Raw genomic sequence first — 21,601 nt, forward strand, 5'->3', positions numbered from 1 at the left:
AGAATTTTTGGGGAGGTTCTCTGAAATTATCTCAATTGTTACTTGGCACAAATTTATTGATGTATTTAAGACAAATCTGCCAGCTAGTACCTGCAATTTTAACTTTACATTTTAAAAAAATCTTTAAAAAGCCAAGGAGTACAAAGGAAACATCCTCAAACAGTTTTTTCTAGCATTTGATAGCCCAAATATTTACAATTCCTACATTCAGCATATTAAGGATTAAAATCCCATTGGTGCATACAACTATAGATTAGTCTGAAAATAACTTTTAGATTCACATTCGACAGAAACACATATTTAATCTACTCCTAAAACAGCAAGAATAGGCTTATCTCTACAAAAACACTACAGTAGATCAAACTAAAGTAAACATGATTTAACTTTCAGTGGTATCATAAAGCAGGCGCAGTGGATCGACTACCCATTGCGCACCCTGCTCACTTTTCTTTTCCATTTGCTTAATCAAGAGCTAAAATGAGCTCTAAGACATCAAAACAAAGAATAACACTTTTTAAATGAAATATTTGTTGTATTTTTAATACAAAATTTTGTTAATGAAACTGGCCAACTGTTATGTAAATGTTACAAAATAATGCTGCCCATCTGTTTAAAATGAGCACTGAGAGGCCTTCACGCCATTTGATGCAAAACAACAATCGTTTAAACTGGCAGTGCCTGACATATGCTAGTGGGATTTTTTTCCTGCTGTCTGGGAATTACTGGGTTGCAGTTACTGCAGTTAATTGCTTTCAATTTAGTTCAAAGGGAAAGACGATTTATGGAATATGAAAATCTTTTTTGTGGCAATCCAAAAATCAATTATTCACCTTGAGACCAATTCTCCAATGTTGTGCTTAAGAAGCGCTTACATGCTGGAACACACAAGCACCACAGAGTAATTTTTGCTTTATTTGCTCATGGGATGTGGACCTTGTAGGACAGGCCAGCATTCATTACCCAGTCCCAATTGCCATTGAGAAGGTTGTGGTGAGCCTCCTTCTTGACTCGTTGCAGTCCATGTGGTGAAGGTATTCCCACAGTACTATTAGGAAGTTCCAGGATTTTGAACCAGTGGTGAGGAGATACATTTCCAAGTCAGGATGGTGTGTGACTCGGAGGGGATCTTGGTTCTGCGTGAAACACACAAAGGCTTCATTACACTCACAAAAATGATGTACATTAATGTTACTCAGATCCAGAACTAAAATTCATATGCTCTTCTGCTGAGTACCTATTTAAAGTGAGTGCAAGAGGCCTTCTTTAAAACTGAAATCAATCTTTAGCTTAAGCCTGTCTCATTTGTCAACAACAACAATTTATATTTATATAGTGCCTTTAACATATTAAAGCATTCCAAGGCACTTCACAGGAACATTATAAAACAAAACACGACACCAAAACACATAAGGAGATATTAGGTCAGATGACCAAAAGCTTGGTCAAAAAGGCAGGTTTAAAGGAGTGTCTTAAAAGAGGAAAACAAGATAGAGAAGTGGAGAGGTGTAGGGAGGATATTCCAGAGCTTAGGGCCTAGGCAACTGAAGGCACAGCAAGCAATGCTGGAATGATTAAAATTGAGGATGTTCAACATAAGAATTAGGTGCAGGAGTAGACCACACGGCCCCTCAAGCATACTGTACCATTCGAATATGATCATGGCTGATCCTCAGCCTCAATTCCACTTTCTTGCCCACTCCCCATATCCCTTGATTCCCTGAGAGACCAATATCTGTCGATCTCAGCCTTAAATATATTCAAGGATGGGGCATCTATAACCCTCTGGAGTAAAGAATTCCAAAGATTCACAACTCTTTGAGTGAATGCCTTTTGGAAATCCAAGTATACTACATCTACTGGTTCCCCTTTATCTACCCTACTAGTTACATCTTCAAAAAAATCTAATAAATTTGTCAAACATGATTTCCCTTTCGTAAAACCATGTTGACTTTGTCTGATCATACTATGATTGTCTGAGTGCATTGTTAAGATTCCCTTAATAATAGATTCCAGCATTTTCCCAACAAATCATGTCAGACTAACTGGCCTCTGGTTCCCTCTTATCTCTCTCCCTCCTTTGTTGAATAGCAGTGTTACATTTGCTAACTTCTAATCTGCTGGGAATATTCTAGAATCTAGGATATTTTGGAAAATCATAACCATTGCATCCACTGGGCAGGATTTTGCCTGCTCTTTGGGGACGGGCTGAGAGGTGAGAAGGCTGTCAAAATGGCACAGGAGGTAAAGGTGGCGTACCCAATCTCTTCCCACTGCCATGCTGTGTTGCCAGTGGCAGGAAAACTGGTCGGTGGCCAGCCCACCTGGAGCCCAAATGAGCTGCTTAAGTGGCCAATTAAGGGCCTCTTTCTGCCGCCACTGGCATTTCACCAGCAGCATTTCGCCAGTAAATGGGTAAGCAGTGAACCCACCTATTTCAGTATAAAGGTTTCCTAAATATAGAAATTGGGGTGCTACACTGGTTGTAGGATCTCACTTTCAATTTTCAGGTACAAACAAATAGAGCTCTACATACTCCTCCTATTGTTACCAGGCAGTAAATAGCCTAATCGACAGCCATTAAACTGATTGCTGGAGGCCACTCAGAAAACCGACCAACAGATTTTAGTTTTTATTTTTATGGGGAAAAGAGGAGTGCTCTGGTTTGGCCCACAAGTAAACTCCAGCCCATTTGAAGCCCCATCCAGGACACATACCCTCAACATCAGACATGGTTTCCTACCCTCCCACAACTGGCAAGTTACCATGCATCACCCCTTTTGTAGCCCGCAGCTTGCTGGCAGCATTTAAATGAGGCCCCACACCAAATTTGGATGGGCAATGCAGCCATTCCACCAATTTCACACATGTTTAGAGTGGAAGTTAAATATTCCCTCTATCTTATCTAACCCAGAAGCAACTAATTGGGCATGTCTGAAGAGACCTCCCTTTACTTTCTACACTTTGGTGAGCAGCTGCCACTGAGTTGTGCCATCTACTGGCGTGTCTTTCAAACAAGCCCGGCCCAATGTGATGAAAGCCATGACCACATTGAACTTTTATTCCACTTGGGGAGGCAGTGGTGTAGTGGTATTGTCACTGGACTAGTGACCCAGAAACCTGGCCTATTGCTTTGGGGACATGGGTTCAAATCCCACCACAGCAGAAGGTGGAATTTGAATTCACTTAGTAAATCTGGAATTAAAAAGCTAGTCTAATGATGGCCATGAAACCATTGTTGATTGTTGTAAAAACCCATCTGATTACTAATGTTCTTTAGGCATGGAAATCTGCTGTCCTTACCTGGTCTGGCCTACAGACCCACAGCAATGTGGTTAACTCTTACATGCCCTCTGAAATAGCCTAGTAAGCCACTCAGTTGTATCTAACCGCTAGCACTGTGGATGTACCTACCCCACATGGACTGCAGTGGTTCAAGAAGGCAGCTCACCACCACCTTCTCAAGGGAAATTAGGGATGGGCAATAAATGCTGACCTGGCCAGTGATGCCCACATCCCATGAATGAATTTTTAAAAAAGACCCTTTCCAGCCACCACTAGTGGCATGTGACAGATGTCAGCCCATCGGTGCATCAAGTTGCAACCTTGTTTCTTAGGACAACATTTATATCACTTTCTCCAAAGAAAGAAGGCAGCAGCTCAAAAGGATACAGCACTTTTACCAGGTGGTTGGTTTCCCAAAAGTGCAGGGCCTGATTATCGCACTAATACAGCCATTAGGATGCTTCACCACAACCCTGTGTCATCTGTGAATTGCAAGGCATTCTATTCCATTACCATTCAGATGTTCTCCAGTCACAAGAACATAATAATTTAGGTGACTGTCATTTACCCTGGCACCAGCCACAATGCCTACATTTTGTACAAATCCACATGCCAGCCTATTTGAGGGAGCTGGCTGACTGGATGGACGGTATTTGGGGGTCCAGGGCTACCCTTCACAGCCATAACTGTAAAAATCTTTCAGGAACCCCCAAACTGAAGCAGAGAGAAAGTGCAATAAGGCTCCTACTTCCATTGGAATTCTGATGGAATGTGAACAGTGCCCACCCTGTCTGGGTACTTCAGGTGCAGTTCCGCTTTACAGCCTACGAATTTTCTAAGGTCTGCTGTATGCTGCATAATTTTTCAATTCACAGAGGGGAAGTCATTCAGCTGAAAACCAAAATTTGAGTTAAATCCTAACTGCTGGCAGAAGTTTTAGAGAAATGAGTGATTTGTAAACCATATCATAACCATGGAGAGAGACGTTTTCTCTAGCAGTAACTTTGGAAATACAAACTGTTATTTTTAATTGTTTGTATATTGCTGTATTTGATGTATTTTAGTGGTATTGCATTGCTCATAAGTAAACACATTAAATAGATACCATGCACGGTTTTGCACCTCCTCTACGCTACATTTAACAAGAATGGACATATATTCCTCCGATTGCTAATATGAATGGAAGTCACTGCTGGTATAGCAAATTTGCCCCCGACACAAATTAGTTATTAAAGGCCTTTTTCCACACTCATTTTCCACACTCAGACCAGTGTTAAACATCAATGAATCATCTATTGTTAGTTTAGCTTGAAATTCATTACTCATACTTACATTTTCCCAGAATATCAGGCCCTATTGTTTGATGTCATTGTTGATAATAGCATAGCAACAAAACATGTAATTATAACGAACATCTAGTGAACATAGTATCACATTTATTCAAGTGGTTTGTTGTTCTTTCCAATCCAGGATCTAAAGAGAAGCATAATTAATAAAATTAAACTATGATGACTGGATGGTGTATCTGGATGAGTTCTGTGAATGCATCTGCATGTTCTGTAATAATTCCACTCTTAACACCCCTGAAACATTTCTTCTTGCTACTGTATATATTCTGTTTTTCTATTCCCCTCTTACTTCTGCGTACATTTTAAATGTCTTAAACTAACTTTAGTCTGAAACCAATTTTCATTACTTTTTGTTCCTTTGTAATTTAATATATTTTTGCTTGCTTGGTCCTAAGTGGAAACTTCTGAACTCTTTCCAGCTCTGACTACATTAAGCATAATAAGGATAGCAGTGAGCAATCTTTCTAAATTTATTTCTATCAGTTTTTAATCCAGTAATTCTCTGAGGTTAGAAAAGACTGACTCTTTTAAATTGTCATGCAAGATCCAATTATCCTAATATACTCAAATATTGGATCAGTTTCACAATGAAATACGCAGCCATGATATTTCTAACCTTGTCACAGCTGAAACAAAATCTGCAATTAAAGCCTCAGGGATCAACATTTATGGTCTTCACACATCTGTAACAAAAACCACTGACATGAAACTACAATGTTCATTATTCTTTCAAATATGGCCTGACAACAGACCTATGGCTTTATTTTTCCTGGTATCTCAAGAACCTTGCAAAAGTAGTTATTAATTCAGTTCTGCAAGGGTTTTAACTCATAAACTCCAACCATTAATCATTCAGAATGATCAAAAGGAAATCAACAGGAAAATTATAATTTTCCAAGTGAATACTTTATCAAAGATGCAAACCAAAGATATGAATTTCTTTCCTAAGTGTGCACCTAATTACCATAGGACAGGTAGACACAAGTCCCAGAGTGGTACATGTCCATGGGCATGGTGGGGTGGGCAGGGGGTGCTCCCTAGGCCTATCCCCGAAACCCTGCCATTGTCCCTGAAGCTGCTTGAGCAAGCCAGCCAATATGCAAAAATTTACAAAAGAATCTTTGGTGCTCAGCACGGACAACTCAATAGGACCCACTACCGTTATGAAGGCCAGTAAACCTCCAAACGCTCAGTGTTCCATTGGTATGCTGGGTCCCAATGCAATCTTAGGCGAGGTCATCCGCATCCTAGAGTGACCCTGTCCCTGGCTATCATTTGACTTGGAAGGGATGGATGAAGGTGTCGTCACTTTTAAACCAAACAGAACACTGGCAGACCCTAAAGGAATTTCTGAATTATTATTTTTTACTAAATTTTATTAAGATTACGAGGGTGACATTGTTCTGGACAGAAGCACAAGATAGCCTCATAGCAAATCAGCAGCCCATCTCAGGTCAATGTAAAAAAAAATCAGGCACAATATAAAATAGGCTGTCAATTCACTATAAGCCCATTTTCTCAGTATTGGTAGCAACCAATTTCACCTCCTGTGTGTCTAATTCTGTCAAAAGATCTACAATCGAGTATTATTGAATGTTATTTTTTCAAAATCACAAACTACAAAAGTTAATCTTTCTTTGCCATTTTACTGAAAAAGTTCAAGTTTGTTATAATTGAAATGTAAAATATTTTTACAAGTGTAAACTAAAATGACAATAACAATTAAAAAGATTATGAACTGAAAGCTAATAGGTGAGAAAATAAGGAGGGTCGTAGCAATGGGCTTTAAGAAATGACAAAATTCTATAATGTTAGATTTTCTGATATCAACCAGAGATTATCACTTTAATGGATAAATGTTTAAGTACAAGAACATTCACTCAACATTACATACAGCCTTATTACTTTACAATTCAAGACATGTACAACAAATTATGGAATCATTTGATTTGTACTACATATAAAGATTACAGATCTATTCCAGTGGAAAGCATTTTCTATTGAGATATACATTAAATCAGTATACTATACAAATAAAGTAAACACATGTAAGACTCCCAAACACCATTTAATTGCTGGTTCACACTCACAGGATAAATAATTGCAGACATGACTCGGAAGCTTGTTGGCATTCCAGCCTCAACCAAATTCACAAAACTACTTAAAAGCTGTAGGAATATTTATATTTTGTTGTATGCCATGTGATCCACTTGCATTTTAAAAACAATTGCTCAGTATGCACAGTGCTGACAAAGGAATGACAATTATTTATTACTTGTTCAATAAATCAACTTATAATATATTTACTTAATATTAACATTCACAGAAAGTGCATTGTGATGTTCTCTTAAAGTCCTAGTCCTAATAAATATGCAGAGCTGCAACATTTGCTTGAGGACATTACTATATAAACATTAGCAAATTACACACGTCAGCATAATTCATTTAAAAACTCACAACAGAAAGTCATTCTCTGAATTACAAGGATTGGATTTAGAAGTTTGGGTGCAATAGAAAAAGGTAAATGTTAAACCGATATATTGGACTGCTTTTGCATTTTTTGTATTGTTGCATGCATTTTAATTTTGAATTTAAATAATGTAAAATCCTTGGCTTATGTTAAGCAAAAAAGGTAACGATTGAAAAACATTATCATTTATCAATCATTTAATCACAAGGAGAAATGGCACTTTATTTTTATTTATGATTGTCATAAAGCTACCATAAATAAGGATTCAAAGAACACAGCAGACATTTCAAAAATTGCTTTATTTTAGGTGGCCTGCCTGAAATTACCCAGTTTTCAATATCTGTTATCACCCAGGGAAGCTAGATAGTAATAGAGCTATTGTGGTATTATACTTGTCCCTGTATGAGCAACTACTGCTCTCCTTAACAAATGTTTAAAATGGAAGAACTTCAGGAGATTTCTGGACTTTTTCTTGTTCTTAATCCAATGACGTGGTAAATCTACATGTTCTGGTAATTAGGCGTTGCATCATATTATATCAGAATTACTAAGATAATATACATGTTTCAGTGACTCAATTACTAACGAACTATGTGAGGAGTAAGGAGTGTAGAAAATTTCCTCTGTTATTGGTAGCTGAAGTGTGAACTCAAGTATTAAATCATATTTACAATTTTGCTACAAATAGCTAACCATGAAATCGTTTCAACTCATCAAGCCAGTTGCTTTTAATATGATAGCCTTCATTTCCAAACATAAAATCAAAGTTTTTATTTATTATAATTTAAAACATAAGTGGTGCCTGAAATTGAAAAACATAACTGTTTCTGTAAATCTTTTAGTATATTTTTAATTTAAAACTATTAAGGAATTAACATTCCTTTAAAGAGTATTTTATGATGCATAAGCAAAGGGGAATAATAGATCATTTAAACCATATGCTTGGCAAATAGGTATTTAATGTTCTAATACTAGTTTTATAAGAAGATTATTACTGCTTCAGGCAATACTAACTGTGTTAGTGTCACAACAGGAATTGTTAAAATTTAACTTCTTGTTAGAAATTGGGTAGCCATTGATATTCTCTTGCTCTGTTAGATCATGATCAGGACTTTCATGTGACATATCTTTCATCACACTGTAGTAAACAGGCACATTATAAGCAGTAGGTTTCTCTGCCCGTGTCTGTTTGCATTTGCAAAGTTTTTTGAAGGCAGCACGAAATTTCTGAGACATTAGGTTGTAAATGACAGGGTTGATGGCGCTGTTTAGGTATATGCTCATCCTGCAGAACAACAGAAACCAGGTATTCAAGTAGGGTGTATGCATGAAAGAGTTGACAACCACCAAGGTTCTGTAGGGCATCCAAAGGAGGGCAAAAAGGATAACCACCACTGCCAACATTTTAGTCACCTGGAAAGCAATGCATAAAAATGAGAAAAGATTATCAAATGGATTAATATTAATTCTTGAATAGGTAAACTGATTTCTCTGAGGACTCTCTGGTAAATCACCATCCAAAAAGATACAGTTTTCTATACAGATAAGAAACTATTTTTGATGGATGGACACTTTTCCTTCCTTCCAAGGAAGAAAAAAATCAGGTGCTTGCCTGAACACTGAACACTTTTAACAATGCAAATTACTAGAAAAACGTGCATGCAGAGCAAGAGAAAATAAAGAAAAAACTTTCATCTATATAGCAGCTTTCAAACTCTCAGGATGTCTCAAAGTGCTTCACTATCACTGTTATTTTGTAAGCAAATGTGACAGTCAATTTGTGCACAGCAAGACCCCACAGACAATAATGAGATGAGTGACCAGTTAATTTGTTCTTGTTGCATTGGCTGATGGTTAAATTTTGGCCAGCACACTGGGAGAACTTCCTGCTCTTCTTCAAAAATAGTGTTGTGGCTTCTTTTATGTCCATCTGAACAGGCAAACAGAGCCTTAGTTTAATAGCTCATATGAAAGACCGTACCTCCAGTAATGCAGTACTACCTCAGTGATGTGTTCCAGGCTATGAAGTGGAAATTCAACCCACAACCTTTTGATTCAGAGGCAAGAGTACTACTAGTGAGCGAATCTGGCACTGAGGACAATAAGCAGTCTGCTTGCTACAAGTCTAATACACTTTTTCATAATATCTCAGGACCATACCATTATTAGCTATAACTCATTTGGGAAGACTGAACAGTGTTTTTTAAAATTATTCATAGTCATTATTGTGGGGGCCACAGAAGGACCGTTCATGTCGCAGTCCCTGTCAGACTTTGTCTAGCCTGCAAATTCTTCCACAATGCTACGCCCAAATTTCTGCCACCCAGATTTCTCCAGAAGCTGTGTGGAGCAGTGGTGAGGGAAGGTGCAGCGACAAGACAAGAAGAATATGTCATTATTGTATGGTAGATACTACTTCAGAATGTCTGTTCACTTAATAGGAAGGAAAATAAGTGGGTAAGTAATCAGGCCTCACTCAGTGTGTAGCAAAAGAAAGGAGAGTCCCGTTATTTAAGAAAAATCAATGTAAGATTTCAAACGGTAAGGCACTTCAAAATAAACGGTTATCCAGAACGCAGAGAGGAAAAAGGGCAGCTATTAATTACCAGGAGTTTGTGTAAGTTAGGAGTCAGGATTACATATAAACACGTAAGAGTCAGAAACATTTTCTATCCATGGTAACACAAAGAAAATTGCTATCCTAGCAGCTAATTCCCACAAGGAAAAAAGAGCAAATAGTAATGTCTGAATATATGGACGAAAACTACCAATATTCTACATTGAGTCATTATATTTGCTGTAAGTTAAATGAAGCAGGAAATTACTTAGAAAGAGAAAACCAAATATTTCTTATTCTCAAAACCATAAAATTAATAACCAGATAAAAACAGGAAAGTGTATCTGAAGCATCAATACCAGGAATGGTAATATTGCATCATAAATAGTAATCAAAATAAGAAAGAAAGAATTTGCTTTTATAACATGTCTTTGACAACCTCAGAATGTCTCAAAGTGCCAACTGCCAAGGAAGCACTTTTGAAGTCTAGTCACTGTTGTAACAGAGGAACTGTGGTAGCCAATTTGTGCACAATAAGGTCCCACAAACAGCAAAAAGATAATGAACAGAGAATTTATTTTAACAATGTTGATTGAGGGATACATTTTGGCCAGGACCCTGGTAACAGCTCCCATGTTCTTCTTCAAAATAGTGCCACAGAAGTTTTTACATGCATCTGACAGGGCAGATAGGTCCTCAGTTTAGCATTTCATCCAAAAGACAGCACATCTGAGTGCAACACTCCCTTAGTGTTGCGCTGGAGTGTCAGTCTAGGATTTTTGTGCTCAAAGGCTGGCTTTTATACAGGACTCCCAGCGCCAGCCGAAAAGTCACGGGGAACCCCGCCTCTGCATTTTTTCAGGCCCCAGGAGTCCCTCTGGTATTTTGGGGTCAAACTTTAAGGAGGCGGGATCCCTGTCCCTTTAAACACTTAATAGGGACAGGGATCCCGCCCCCAGGAGCTGCCGGCCAATCACAGAGCCAGCAGCTCAGCAATATCGGCAGGGTGGAACCGTGGACAAGAGGAAGGTGAGGCGGAGTCGTCTGTGCCAGTTCGGAAGGGGGTACGGTCCAGGGGGATGGGGATCCGGGAGGTACATATGTTCCCGGTAGGGGTGCTCCGTGGGCCACAAATAGCCCACAAATGAGGGACGCTCCCCAAGACAGCAGAGAGGGTGCCTCATTTTCCAAGGCGTCCTCCCCATGTGGCAGAGCCCCCCCCCCCCCCACACCGCTGCTGGTAAGATCCCAGCAATGACAGGAAGAGGCCCTTATTTGGTCTCTGAGCAAGAAGGCTGTCGTCGGCCTATCCCGCCCCGGGAGAATCAGATCTGGGATTCACGGCGTCGGGTTCTGTGGCAGGCAATGCTGCCTCGATTCTCCACTTCCCTCCCCGCCACGAAAGCCACCATCTGGATGAGCACAAAGTCCAGCCCCAAGTCCTTGGAGTGGGACGAACACATAGGGCTGATTTCACCAGCCCTCCGATGTCGGGAGTCGTGGTGGGTGGGCCTGGGAAATTCTTCCAGGAGAGGCCTGCCATGACCCCCATTGCCAGGAAGGCCCCGTTGCATTTTACCGGCGCTGGCGACAGCGAGACCTTGGTGCACACCCCCGCCCCCCACTACCCCCCCCCATCACCACTGAACGGTGGAGCCTTCGTTTAAATATCAAAATGAATTAAAATAAATGCAAAATAACTTACCTTGACCCGACGTCCGTCCCATGCTGATACTCCAGCCAGTAGCCCTAGCTCCGGCGCCATCAGATCTCCATTCGGAGATTTGAGGTGACACACTCGTGGGGAGGGGGAGGACAGTAGGGGGGAGCGGAAAAATTTTTTTCGATCGGCTGAGGGGATGTTGGGAAGGGGTTGAAGGAAAAAGGTCACTAAGGACGGGGCGGGGGGATGTTCAGCTTGGGAATTAGGTTTTGTTTGGTGGGAAGGGGCCAAAAATAAAGTATGTGATCATTGGGTGGGGGGTGGTGGTCGAGGGGCTTTCAGCTTTTATTGGCTGTTATACAATCAATGTAAAAGTAATGTATCTTCAAAAATGTAAATTCGGCTGAAAGGTTTGAAGCCTTTTAAAAATGGCGTCGGCGCCTGCGCGGTGGTGCCGGATGCCGTTGCCTGGGACAGACCGACCGCCCCCACACATCATCGGGGGTGGCCATGTCACCCCCTCCATTTAAATGAGCCTCCACGCGAAATATTGTGGGGGCGCAGTGGCGCACAAGTCGCGCGTGCACCGCGCCTTCTTGGCGGCGAGCTTATAAAATTCAGCCCACAATCTTCTGACTCAGAAGCAAGAGTATTACCCAGTGAGCCAAGGCTGACAATCTTGAGTAATTGGGATGTGGAATGTGATTTACAGCAGTTTCAGTATTCTTGCAACAAATAAATATGAACAACATCCAGTTTTTCAGAATATCAGTGGACAATCTGACATTTTGATTTTGGATATTTGAATCATAGGCTAAAATCCCGAGTCAGTCATCAAAGGCCAGCATATGAAAGACTCAATGGAAGGAATAGAACACCTGGAAAAATCCACAATGTATTTTTAAAAAGATCTGGGAAATTTATAGTTATGGCTAACTTGAATGAGCCAAAAAGATTAACATTTTCCACAGACATGACAAATATGATGGGATGAAAAGCTTGTTTCAACAACATGGCAGCAGTTTCTTCGATTGAACTCGGTGAAATAATCCTCACTTTTCCTGTATGATTTGATACATTGTGGGGGGAGGAGGGGTAGAAATTTGTCTTGGGTGAATGGAATTTCGCCTTCAATGGAAAAGAAAATTGGGTGGCGTATAAAACAGGCTGACAATTTGCTGGCTCCTATTTTACTTTACAGTCCAAGATGATTTACCACCCTATTACTACAAACTATTGCATAATTGAATATTCCATTTAAATGATCTACAACATTTAACTAACTGAAATATTTAGTTTGGCCTGTGTGGAGTTTGTAAGTTCTCCCTGTGTCTGCGTGGGTTTCCTCCGGGTGCCCCGGTTTCCTCCCACATACCAAAGACTTGCTGGTTGATAGGTTAATTGGCCATTATAAATTGCCCCTAGTATAGGTAGGTGGTAGGGAAATATAGGGAAAGGTGGGGATGTGGTAGGAATATGGAATTAGTGTAGGATTAGTATAAATGGGTGGTTGATGGTCGGCACAGACTCGGTGGGCCGAAGGGCCTGTTTCAGTGCTGTATCTCTAAACTAAACTAAACTAAAACTAAACTAAACTTTTTAACTTAATTAGGCCCCGAAGGAAGGAAAAACTATTAGGACATAATTTTCATATTACATCTGTTTTGTAAACAATTCCCCAAATACGAATGTATATACAGTGCTTACAAAACAAAGTTTTATAAAAGCTGTTTTAAGCATAAAGCCATTAGCAAACACTTAAAAATGATCTCTGGTATTGTCATATTGAATTGACCTAACGTTAATATTTTTCAAGTTATTTGAAAGCTTGTTTTGCAATTATATTTTATTGTATGAATGATTTGAGTATTTATTCTGAGTAATCTGAAAAACCTGTCATTGTGATATTTCAACTTTGCCAAAATAAAACTCAAGCAATAAATTGAATTAAGTTACACTGATATATTAGCATAAAATTACAGTGTATTACACAAAAGTCTTATATAAATGGCTAATACTATTCTCTGTTTTTATTTGTGCATTTATAACAAACCATGGTGAATCACTGATAGATCTGTGCTTATCATTCCTGCTGAACTATTCTTTCAAATATTGAGAGACTGTTGGAATGCGTACTTTTTACTTGAAGAAAATCTGGACCACATATATTTTAAAGAATTAGTATTTTCCTTGGATACTAGTGAAGATAAAAATAAAATCTATAATCTCCTCTGTTCTAGTGAAAACAACCCTAAATTTTTAAGACGCTTTTCGTATTTGCTCAGACCAGGCACCATCCTAGTGAGCCTACGCTGTATCCTTTATATTGCCTCAACATCTTTCCTAAAGTGTGTAGCCCAAAATTGCCACAGGATTCTAACTATGGTCTTACTAAGGTTTTATATAGATTCACCATGGCATCTTTACTTTTATATTCTATAGCTCTTGCTATAAAAACCCTGTGTTCAATTAGTTTTCTTTTCCACCTAAAGCACTTGAGATGCTGGTTCCAATATCTTATGAATCTGCACCTTCCAATCCTGCTGCTCCACACCATCCCATCTTCCCTTATTCAAAGTATAATTCATATTCTTTTACGAAAGTACCACTTCACATTTATTGGTATTGAATTCCATTTGCTATTTTCTTTGCCCATTCCACTGGCTTAACAATATTCCATTGCAGCTTCCTTCGCTCCTCAGCATAACTTACTATGCCCTTTATTTTAGTGCCATCTGCAAATATGTACAGCAAACAATCTAGCTAACATGGAGGCTGAACCCGTGGAAACGCTTATGTGGTGCAATTTGATTGGGCAGTTTTTTTAATGTAATGTAATTTGGAAGTGATTTATTGAGGGCAGGGAGAAAGAATTTATGGAGCATGATGGATGTGATTGGAAAGTAGTAAATGACCGATTAGAAAGTAGAGAAGGAAAGAAAGAAAACAAATATTACACTACAAAACACTACATTGACAATAATTATGATGGACACTATTAGAGACAAACAATTTCATGAGATACACATATGCTTATAGTTGATTTTCTTTCTGAATACAGTTGGCAATATTGTATGAGGTTTTACTTTGTGACATTTCCTTTGACTTTACTCATAACATTAGTTAAGCTAAGCTTTTAAATTTATTTATTAGATATATAGTTTCAAGTAATAATCATTCCTAAATCAAGTAGCTAAATCACCTGCTTTATAGGACCCTCCCAAATGAATATGAAAATTATAAATAATCAAGCATTCCCACATTTTGGTCTTACCTTTTTGATACTGCAATATCACAGGTACAGGAATAAACATGCAATACTTTTAACATAATTTGATTTTAATCTTTCTTGGTTTGTGGTGCCAATTGATGCCATGCAGGAGACTGTGTTACTGATTTATGTCATACAAGATATTGTTGTTCGTGAGTTATACAATGAAGTAATATCTCACACAAGTCCTAATCCCACACAAGTTGTGCTAGATAATTGGAAAGTTAGTCATTGGAGTGCAGATAATGTAGGTTTGACATGTCTTGGCTTTAATTCTTCTTGCTATTGACTATGAATTTGATGTTGTTAGGTGGTGAATTGTCTGCTGCACAAGGCTTCAATAGATTAATGTTAGTGATTAACACATTGTTGTTCATTGTACTCCATCCTTCCTCCTGTCAACTGTCTGAGGCAGAATCAGACAGTTCACAAACTTGGTGTCATATCTGACCCCGAGATGAACTTCCAACCACACATGCATACCATCACTAAGACTACCTACTTCCAACTCCATAACGTTGTCCAATTCTGCCTCTGCCTCAGCACATATATTGTTCAAACACTCATCCATACCTTTGTTATCTCAAAACTTGACTATCCAACGCACTCCTGGCTGGCCTCCCATGCTCTACCCTCTGTAAATTTGAGGTCATCCAAAACTCTGCTGCCCACATCCTTACTCACAACAAGTCCCATTCACCTATCACTCCTGTGCCCACTGACTTACATTGGGTCCCAGTTAAGCAATGCCTCCATTTTAAAATTTTCATCCTTATTTTCAAACCCCTCTATGGCCTCACCCTTTTCTATCTCTGTAATCTCCTCCAGTTCCACCCTCCAGCATTTCTTGTTTTTGTTTCAGATTTCCAGCATCCGCAGTATTTTGCTTTTACCTCCAGGACATCTGACTTCCTCTAATTCAAATCTTTTAAGCATCCCCCATTTTAATTGCTGCAGAATTAGTGGCTGTGCCTTCAGCTGTCAAGGCCCTAAGCTCTGGAATTACCTCCCTAAACCCCTCTACCTTTCCTTTCTCCTTTAATACACTTAATAAAGCTTGCCTCTTTGACCAAGCTTCTTTTCATCAAATCTGATAATTTCTTTTGTGGTTCAGTGTTCAATTTTGTTTTATAATGCTCCTGTGAAGCACCTTAGGATGTTTTATTATGTTAAAGGTGCTGTATAAATACAGTGCTGTTGCTGTTGAAAGCTATGCCTGTTCAAAATTTGGATCTCCATACCTTCTTTGATTTGACTGCTTTTGTCCCTTTACATCTTTTAACTTGTATATAAGCTTATTTATAAAGTCTTTGCTCGAGTCGCTCTGAACAGGCTCCAGAAGCTGGCCGAGCGCGTCTACCCTGAGGCACAGTGTGGCTTTCGTGCAGAGAGATCGACTATTGACATGCTGTTCTCCCTTCGTCAGATACAGGAGAAATGCCGTGAACAACAGATGCCCCTCTACATTGCTTTCATTGATCTCACCAAAGCCTTTGACCTCGTCAGCAGACGTGGTCTCTTCAGACTACTAGAAAAGATCGGATGTCCACCAAAGCTACTAAGTATCATCACCTCATTCCATGACAATATGAAAGGCACAATTCAACATGGTGGCTCCTCATCAGAGCCCTTTCCTATCCTGAGTGGTGTGAAACAGGGCTGTGTTCTCGCACCCACACTTTTTGGGATTTTCTTCTCCCTGCTGCTTTCACATGCGTTCAAATCCTCTGAAGAAAGAATTTTCCTCCACACAAGATCAGGGGGCAGGTTGTTCAACCTTGCCCGTCTAAGAGCGAAGTCCAAAGTACGGAAAGTCCTCATCAGAGAACTCCTCTTTGCTGACGATGCTGCTTTAACATCTCACACTGAAGAATGCCTGCAGAGTCTCATCGACAGGTTTGCGTCTGCCTGCAATGAATTTGGCCTAACCATCAGCCTCAAGAAAACGAACATCATGGGGCAGGATGTCAGAAATGCTCCATCCATCAATATTGGCGACCACGCTCTGGAAGTGGTTCAAGAGTTCACCTACCTAGGCTCAACTATCACCAGTAACCTGTCTCTAGATGCAGAAATCAACAAGCGCATGGGTAAGGCTTCCACTGCTATGTCCAGACTGGCCAAGAGAGAGTGGGAAAATGGCGCACTGACACGGAACACAAAAGTCCGAGTGTATCAGGCCTGTGTCCTCAGTACCTTGCTCTACGGCAGCGAGGCCTGGACAACGTATGCCAGCCAAGAGCGACGTCTCAATTCATTCCATCTTCGCTGCCTTCGGAGAATACTTGGCATCAGGTGGCAGGACTATATCTCCAACACAGAAGTCCTTGAAGCGGCCAACACCCCCAGCTTATACACACTACTGAGTCAGCGGCGCTTGAGTTGGCTTGGCCATGTGAGCCGCATGGAAGATGGCAGGATCCCCAAAGACACATTGTACAGCGAGCTCGCCACTGGTATCAGACCCACCGGCCGTCCATGTCTCCGTTATAAAGACGTCTGCAAACGCGACATGAAATCGTGTGACATTGATCACAAGTCGTGGGAGTCAGTTGCCAGCATTCGCCAGAGCTGGCGGGCAGCCATAAAGACAGGGCTAAATTGTGGCGAGTCGAAGAGACTTAGTAGTTGGCAGGAAAAAAGACAGAGGCGCAAGGGGAGAGCCAACTGTGCAACAGCCCCAACAAACAAATTTCTCTGCAGCACCTGTGGAAGAGCCTGTCACTCTCGAATTGGCCTTTATAGCCACTCCAGGCGCTGCTTCACAAACCACTGACCACCTCCAGGCGCATATCCATTGTCTCTCGAGATAAGGAGGCCCAAAAGAAAAGAAAAGGCTTATCAATGTGCAGGCTTTCCATTGCATTTTTGCCTCTCCTTGACACTGTTTTTATGTCTTGTACAAATTCAGTTAGGCAGGTTTGCTAAATGAGTACTTTGCATCCATTTTCGCAGTGGGGCAAGAGGATAAAATACCATTGGTACAAGGGAAGCTAAACAAATAAGCTAAGGGGTGGATCTTAACATGAGTGAAAAAATGTACATGTAAAAACTAATGAGGCTTAAGATAAACAAATCTCCAGCACCTGATAGGTGAGGAAATTAAAGATACATTAATCACAATTTTTCAAAGCTCTAGAATCAGGAATTATGTTTTTGGATTGGAACATTGTGAACATTGTGAATTATTTAAGAAGTGAGAGATAGAGAAACTGGTCAACCATAGACCTGCCAGTTTAACACCAATTGTGGGGAATTTACTGGGTATCTATCATAAGAGATGGGTTGACTGAGCACTCAGATATAAGTATCGGCTGATCCAAAAGAGTCAGCATGGAATTGTGAAGGATAGATTTTGTCTGATTAATTTTTTTGAGCAAGTCACTAACATGGTGAATGGGGAGAGTTTATGGATATTGTATATATAAACTTGCAGAAGGCATTTGGTAAAACAGAGGTTGGTAATTGATTAGTAGGCAGGAGACAAAACTGGAAAAAAAGCAACATTCTCTTCTTGTTGGGATGTGACAAGTGGTGTCCCCCATGGATCTGTACTGGAACCTCAGCTTTCCACCATATATATCAATGACTTGAATGAAGGAATAGCAAGTTGTATATCCAAGTGTGCAACTGACATTAAATTAGGAAACACAGCAAGTTGTCGAGATGGGAGAAGGAAGAAGGAAGTTAAAAAGTGACATAGACAGACTGAGTGAGTGAGCAAAACTGTGGCAGATGGAATCTGATGTGGTAATTCATTTTGGACCTGTGAAAGAAAAATTGGAATATGTTCTTAATGGCAACAGTCTAGGAGCTGTGGAGGAGCAAAGTACACACATCTCTAAAAGCTTGTGCACAAGTATAAAAAGAATCGATAAGGCTAATGGAAGGTTTGTCTTTATTACAAGGGGATGGATATACAAAAAAGATGCATCAGAAAATAACACCTCACCAATAAACGATCGTGGCATGCTTAAATGCCAATTCCAACTCGAAATCTTGTTGAAAATCAGTGAACAATACTTGAAGTACGGAATCAAAACAATGGAAGATTTTTTTTTATTTTCTTGTTCCTTCATCTTCTGACAGTGTTGTCACCTTTCTGAGGTACCAATCTATCTTGAACAAATAATCATTATTCATGTGGGAACATTGACAAGGAGTGTCAGCAAACTATTTGCCTGCAGAGGGGATCACATTTTTATCCGATACTCACATGACTTCCAACAACAGTCACTAACTGCTAGTCAGGAGCAGGAGCACAACTACTTTTACCCTCAGTCACCAATGAGTGTTAATGCCAATTGCAGCATGCCCTATTGCCTGAAATAGGTTAACTTTGTGGTGTGATTTAAGCTTCTCATTACAAACTTAGAACAGATCTCTGATCAAATGTGGAATCTTTCTGATCTTTATGGATCAGCTATCCAATAAATAAACGCTTTGGACTACTAAGGGAACTTGGTTGAAAGAAATTCCAAATGGCATTAAAGACATAAACAAACCAGAGATCAAATTAATTACTGTATGTAAAACTGCATTGACATATATACAGCTTTTATAGCAATAAAACCAAGCAGCGTGCAAAGCTATATGCAAAGTAATATTGAAACAATCTGTGTGAATTATAGGTCTTTCAAGATGGTCCTAAATATCTATTCATTCACCGATATTCTTGTGGCAACTTTCCCTTTCCTACTATTTGATTCAGAAATCCCATTACTTGAATCCTGCAACAAACTACATGCTTTGTGTTGCTGTAAAATATTTCGCTTCACAAGCGTAGGTAAATCGCAGTATAATAGTGAGCAGGCTGGTATCGAGAGGTAGTCGCTTCAACTCCGTATTAGTTGTAATATGTTTTATTTGAAATTAAAGTTGAGATGTTCAGTGTCGCTGTTTCCTGACTAAAGTGTGTGCAGCTGCACCTTATAACTCGGTGCTGCCTCAAAAAGCAAGTACTCGTGTCAAAGGTAACCTGTTGCACTCCAAGATGAATTTTAAAAGTAGTCAATCATTCTTTTTTTGCTGTAACATGTTGGTTAATGGAGTTAAATTAACGGCAAATGAATTCAAAACTCAGGGTTGCAATGATTATCTGAGGAAAGATTACAACGAATACAGTGTTTTTGATTTGCGTTTTTAGAGAGGACTCATATCGCCACCTACTGTAACCATCGAGAATTCTACTTTCCAGCATTTCAAATGCTAAATTATAAACTTGCATTTCGTGGAAGTAAAAGGTATTCGTTTATTTCTGAGTACTGAAGAGGGGGGAGTTTTTGTGATCCCAAGCAAAGCGTTGAAAAATATCAAATTTGGTTTACTATTCCGGTATTTTAGGCACTTCAACAATATTACAGAGAGTTTCGTCGAAAAAGATAACTTGTGTACGATTGTGTCGGTAAAAATATATAGTAAAATCTCAATTGATATACTGCTATTGCAGGGAACAAACCTGGCTTGTGATCTATTATGAATGATTTCAAGGACATGTTTGCCCGCCTATTCGTCCTCCAGTAGTTTAGTAGCTGTGTAAAAAATCGGGATTGTTACCTGCTTTCTTGAAGATTGCGCGCCCTTGTTGCGGCGACAGGACATCTTGGAGGTACTGGTGCGCCCCTTGTGAATGGAGTTATTGGCTGTATCCTGGGGTGTGCTGGGGATCGGATTCAGGAACAGTATCCGAGCAATGAGTCCATAAAGAACTGTGGCCACGAATAAAGGAATCACGTAGAATATAGTGAAGTCCAGAAAGTAGATGGGCAAGTAATGGTTTCTCGACACCTTGTAGTCACAAACCACCTGAATGCCATTAGCGTGTTGGATCTGCTTGATGTCCAGTAAAAAGAACCACATTACGCAGTACACAGATGTGAAGGCCCAAACAAATGCGATTATTTTCTTGGCTCTGGACACGGTGCAGATAAACTGAGCTTTGATGGGATGGCAGATTGCAATGTAACGCTCTATGGTAAAAGCGGTGATGGAGCACGAGGACGCGTTGATGCCTAAGTATTGAAGATATGTGATGCAAAGGCAGCCTACATATCCATAGACCCAGGAGGCGACCACACTCTCTGTGATATTGGGTAGACCCGCTGCCAAGAGGACAATCAGGTCTGCGATGGCCAGGCTCACCAGGTAGCAGTTGGTGGGAGTTCTCATGTGTTTGGTCTTCAGCACCACCAGCACAACCATGATATTCCCCGCTATCCCCACTCCACAGATCAACAGGGCCAAAAGGATAGTGACTACCTGGTACTTGAGAGGATTCTGAGGCATCCTCTTCATTTCTTCAGTCTGGTTCATTGAATTGTTTAATAACTCGATCACACTTGTTATGTTCTCCATGGTTCCTAATATCTTGCACTGAGGTGCGTTAGGTTTGAGGATCCATTACGCGACTGAACCCTGTGTTCAAAATAGCAACAACATAACTTAAGGAATTTTAGACATTTTAAATCAACTTTTCAACAAAAAAGCTCGAGCTTCAAGTTTTGTTGTAAAATGTACACAAAGTGCTCTTTGTAACTGAAGTTTTCTCGCTGACAGGTTTATGCGCCGCAAACTTCGCTTTTCCTTCGTTTCGTAACGTTCAAACAAATGACTGAGTCAAATTCGAAGGAAAGCGATGTGTGGAACTCAGCAGCTAGATCCCAATGTGTTCTCCTTAACAAACTCCCAGTCAGAGGGGCATTTCATGCATGATGTCCCATGAACCATTACTAACTATTTCCTTTGGAAAAAGACACTGTCGTTTAAAGTTACTTTGTCACACGCCTTAATTCATTTGCGCAGACCTTTTCTATTTTCCAAATATGGAGTACTAGTTTATGTACATCTTCCAGCTTCTAATCTACATTCTTTTCCACGGGATACAATAAGTCGTGAAATATTGCTCAATTCTGAGTATTTCTCCAGTGTCTAATATGTGAACATCGGCGCATTTCATATTATTAGTAACAAATCAAAGGAATTACTGAGTTGTGCCTTAAACTATTTTAAA

The 21,601-nt window shown here is 39.9% G+C and overlaps 1 protein-coding gene across 1 annotated transcript; it reads right to left on the bottom strand.

Moving 5' to 3' along the window:
* Nucleotides 1-8,100: 8,100 nt before the first annotated feature.
* LOC137378471 (thyrotropin-releasing hormone receptor-like) lies at nt 8,101-20,946 on the bottom strand. Its single transcript, XM_068048801.1, has 2 exons — nt 20,149-20,946; nt 8,101-8,514 (listed from the first exon to the last, which is right to left on the bottom strand). The coding sequence occupies exons 1-2, from the start codon at nt 20,944-20,946 to the stop codon at nt 8,101-8,103; spliced, it is 1,212 nt and encodes a 403-aa protein (XP_067904902.1).
* Nucleotides 20,947-21,601: the final 655 nt, after the last annotated feature.

This window comes from Heterodontus francisci, chromosome 16 (assembly GCF_036365525.1).
Source record: "Heterodontus francisci isolate sHetFra1 chromosome 16, sHetFra1.hap1, whole genome shotgun sequence".
In the NCBI taxonomy this organism is placed as follows: domain Eukaryota; kingdom Metazoa; phylum Chordata; class Chondrichthyes; order Heterodontiformes; family Heterodontidae; genus Heterodontus; species Heterodontus francisci.

What these genes read in the sequence shown, in the direction of transcription:
- LOC137378471 (XM_068048801.1), bottom strand. Translation starts at nt 20,946, where the DNA reads ATGGAGAACATAACAAGTGTGATCGAGTTATTAAACAATTCAATGAAC. An exon ending in CGCAATCTTCAAGAAAGCAG is followed by an intron (nt 8,515 to 20,148) that starts GTAACAATCCCG and finishes ATTGCTTTCCAG; the next exon opens with GTGACTAAAATGTTGGCAGT.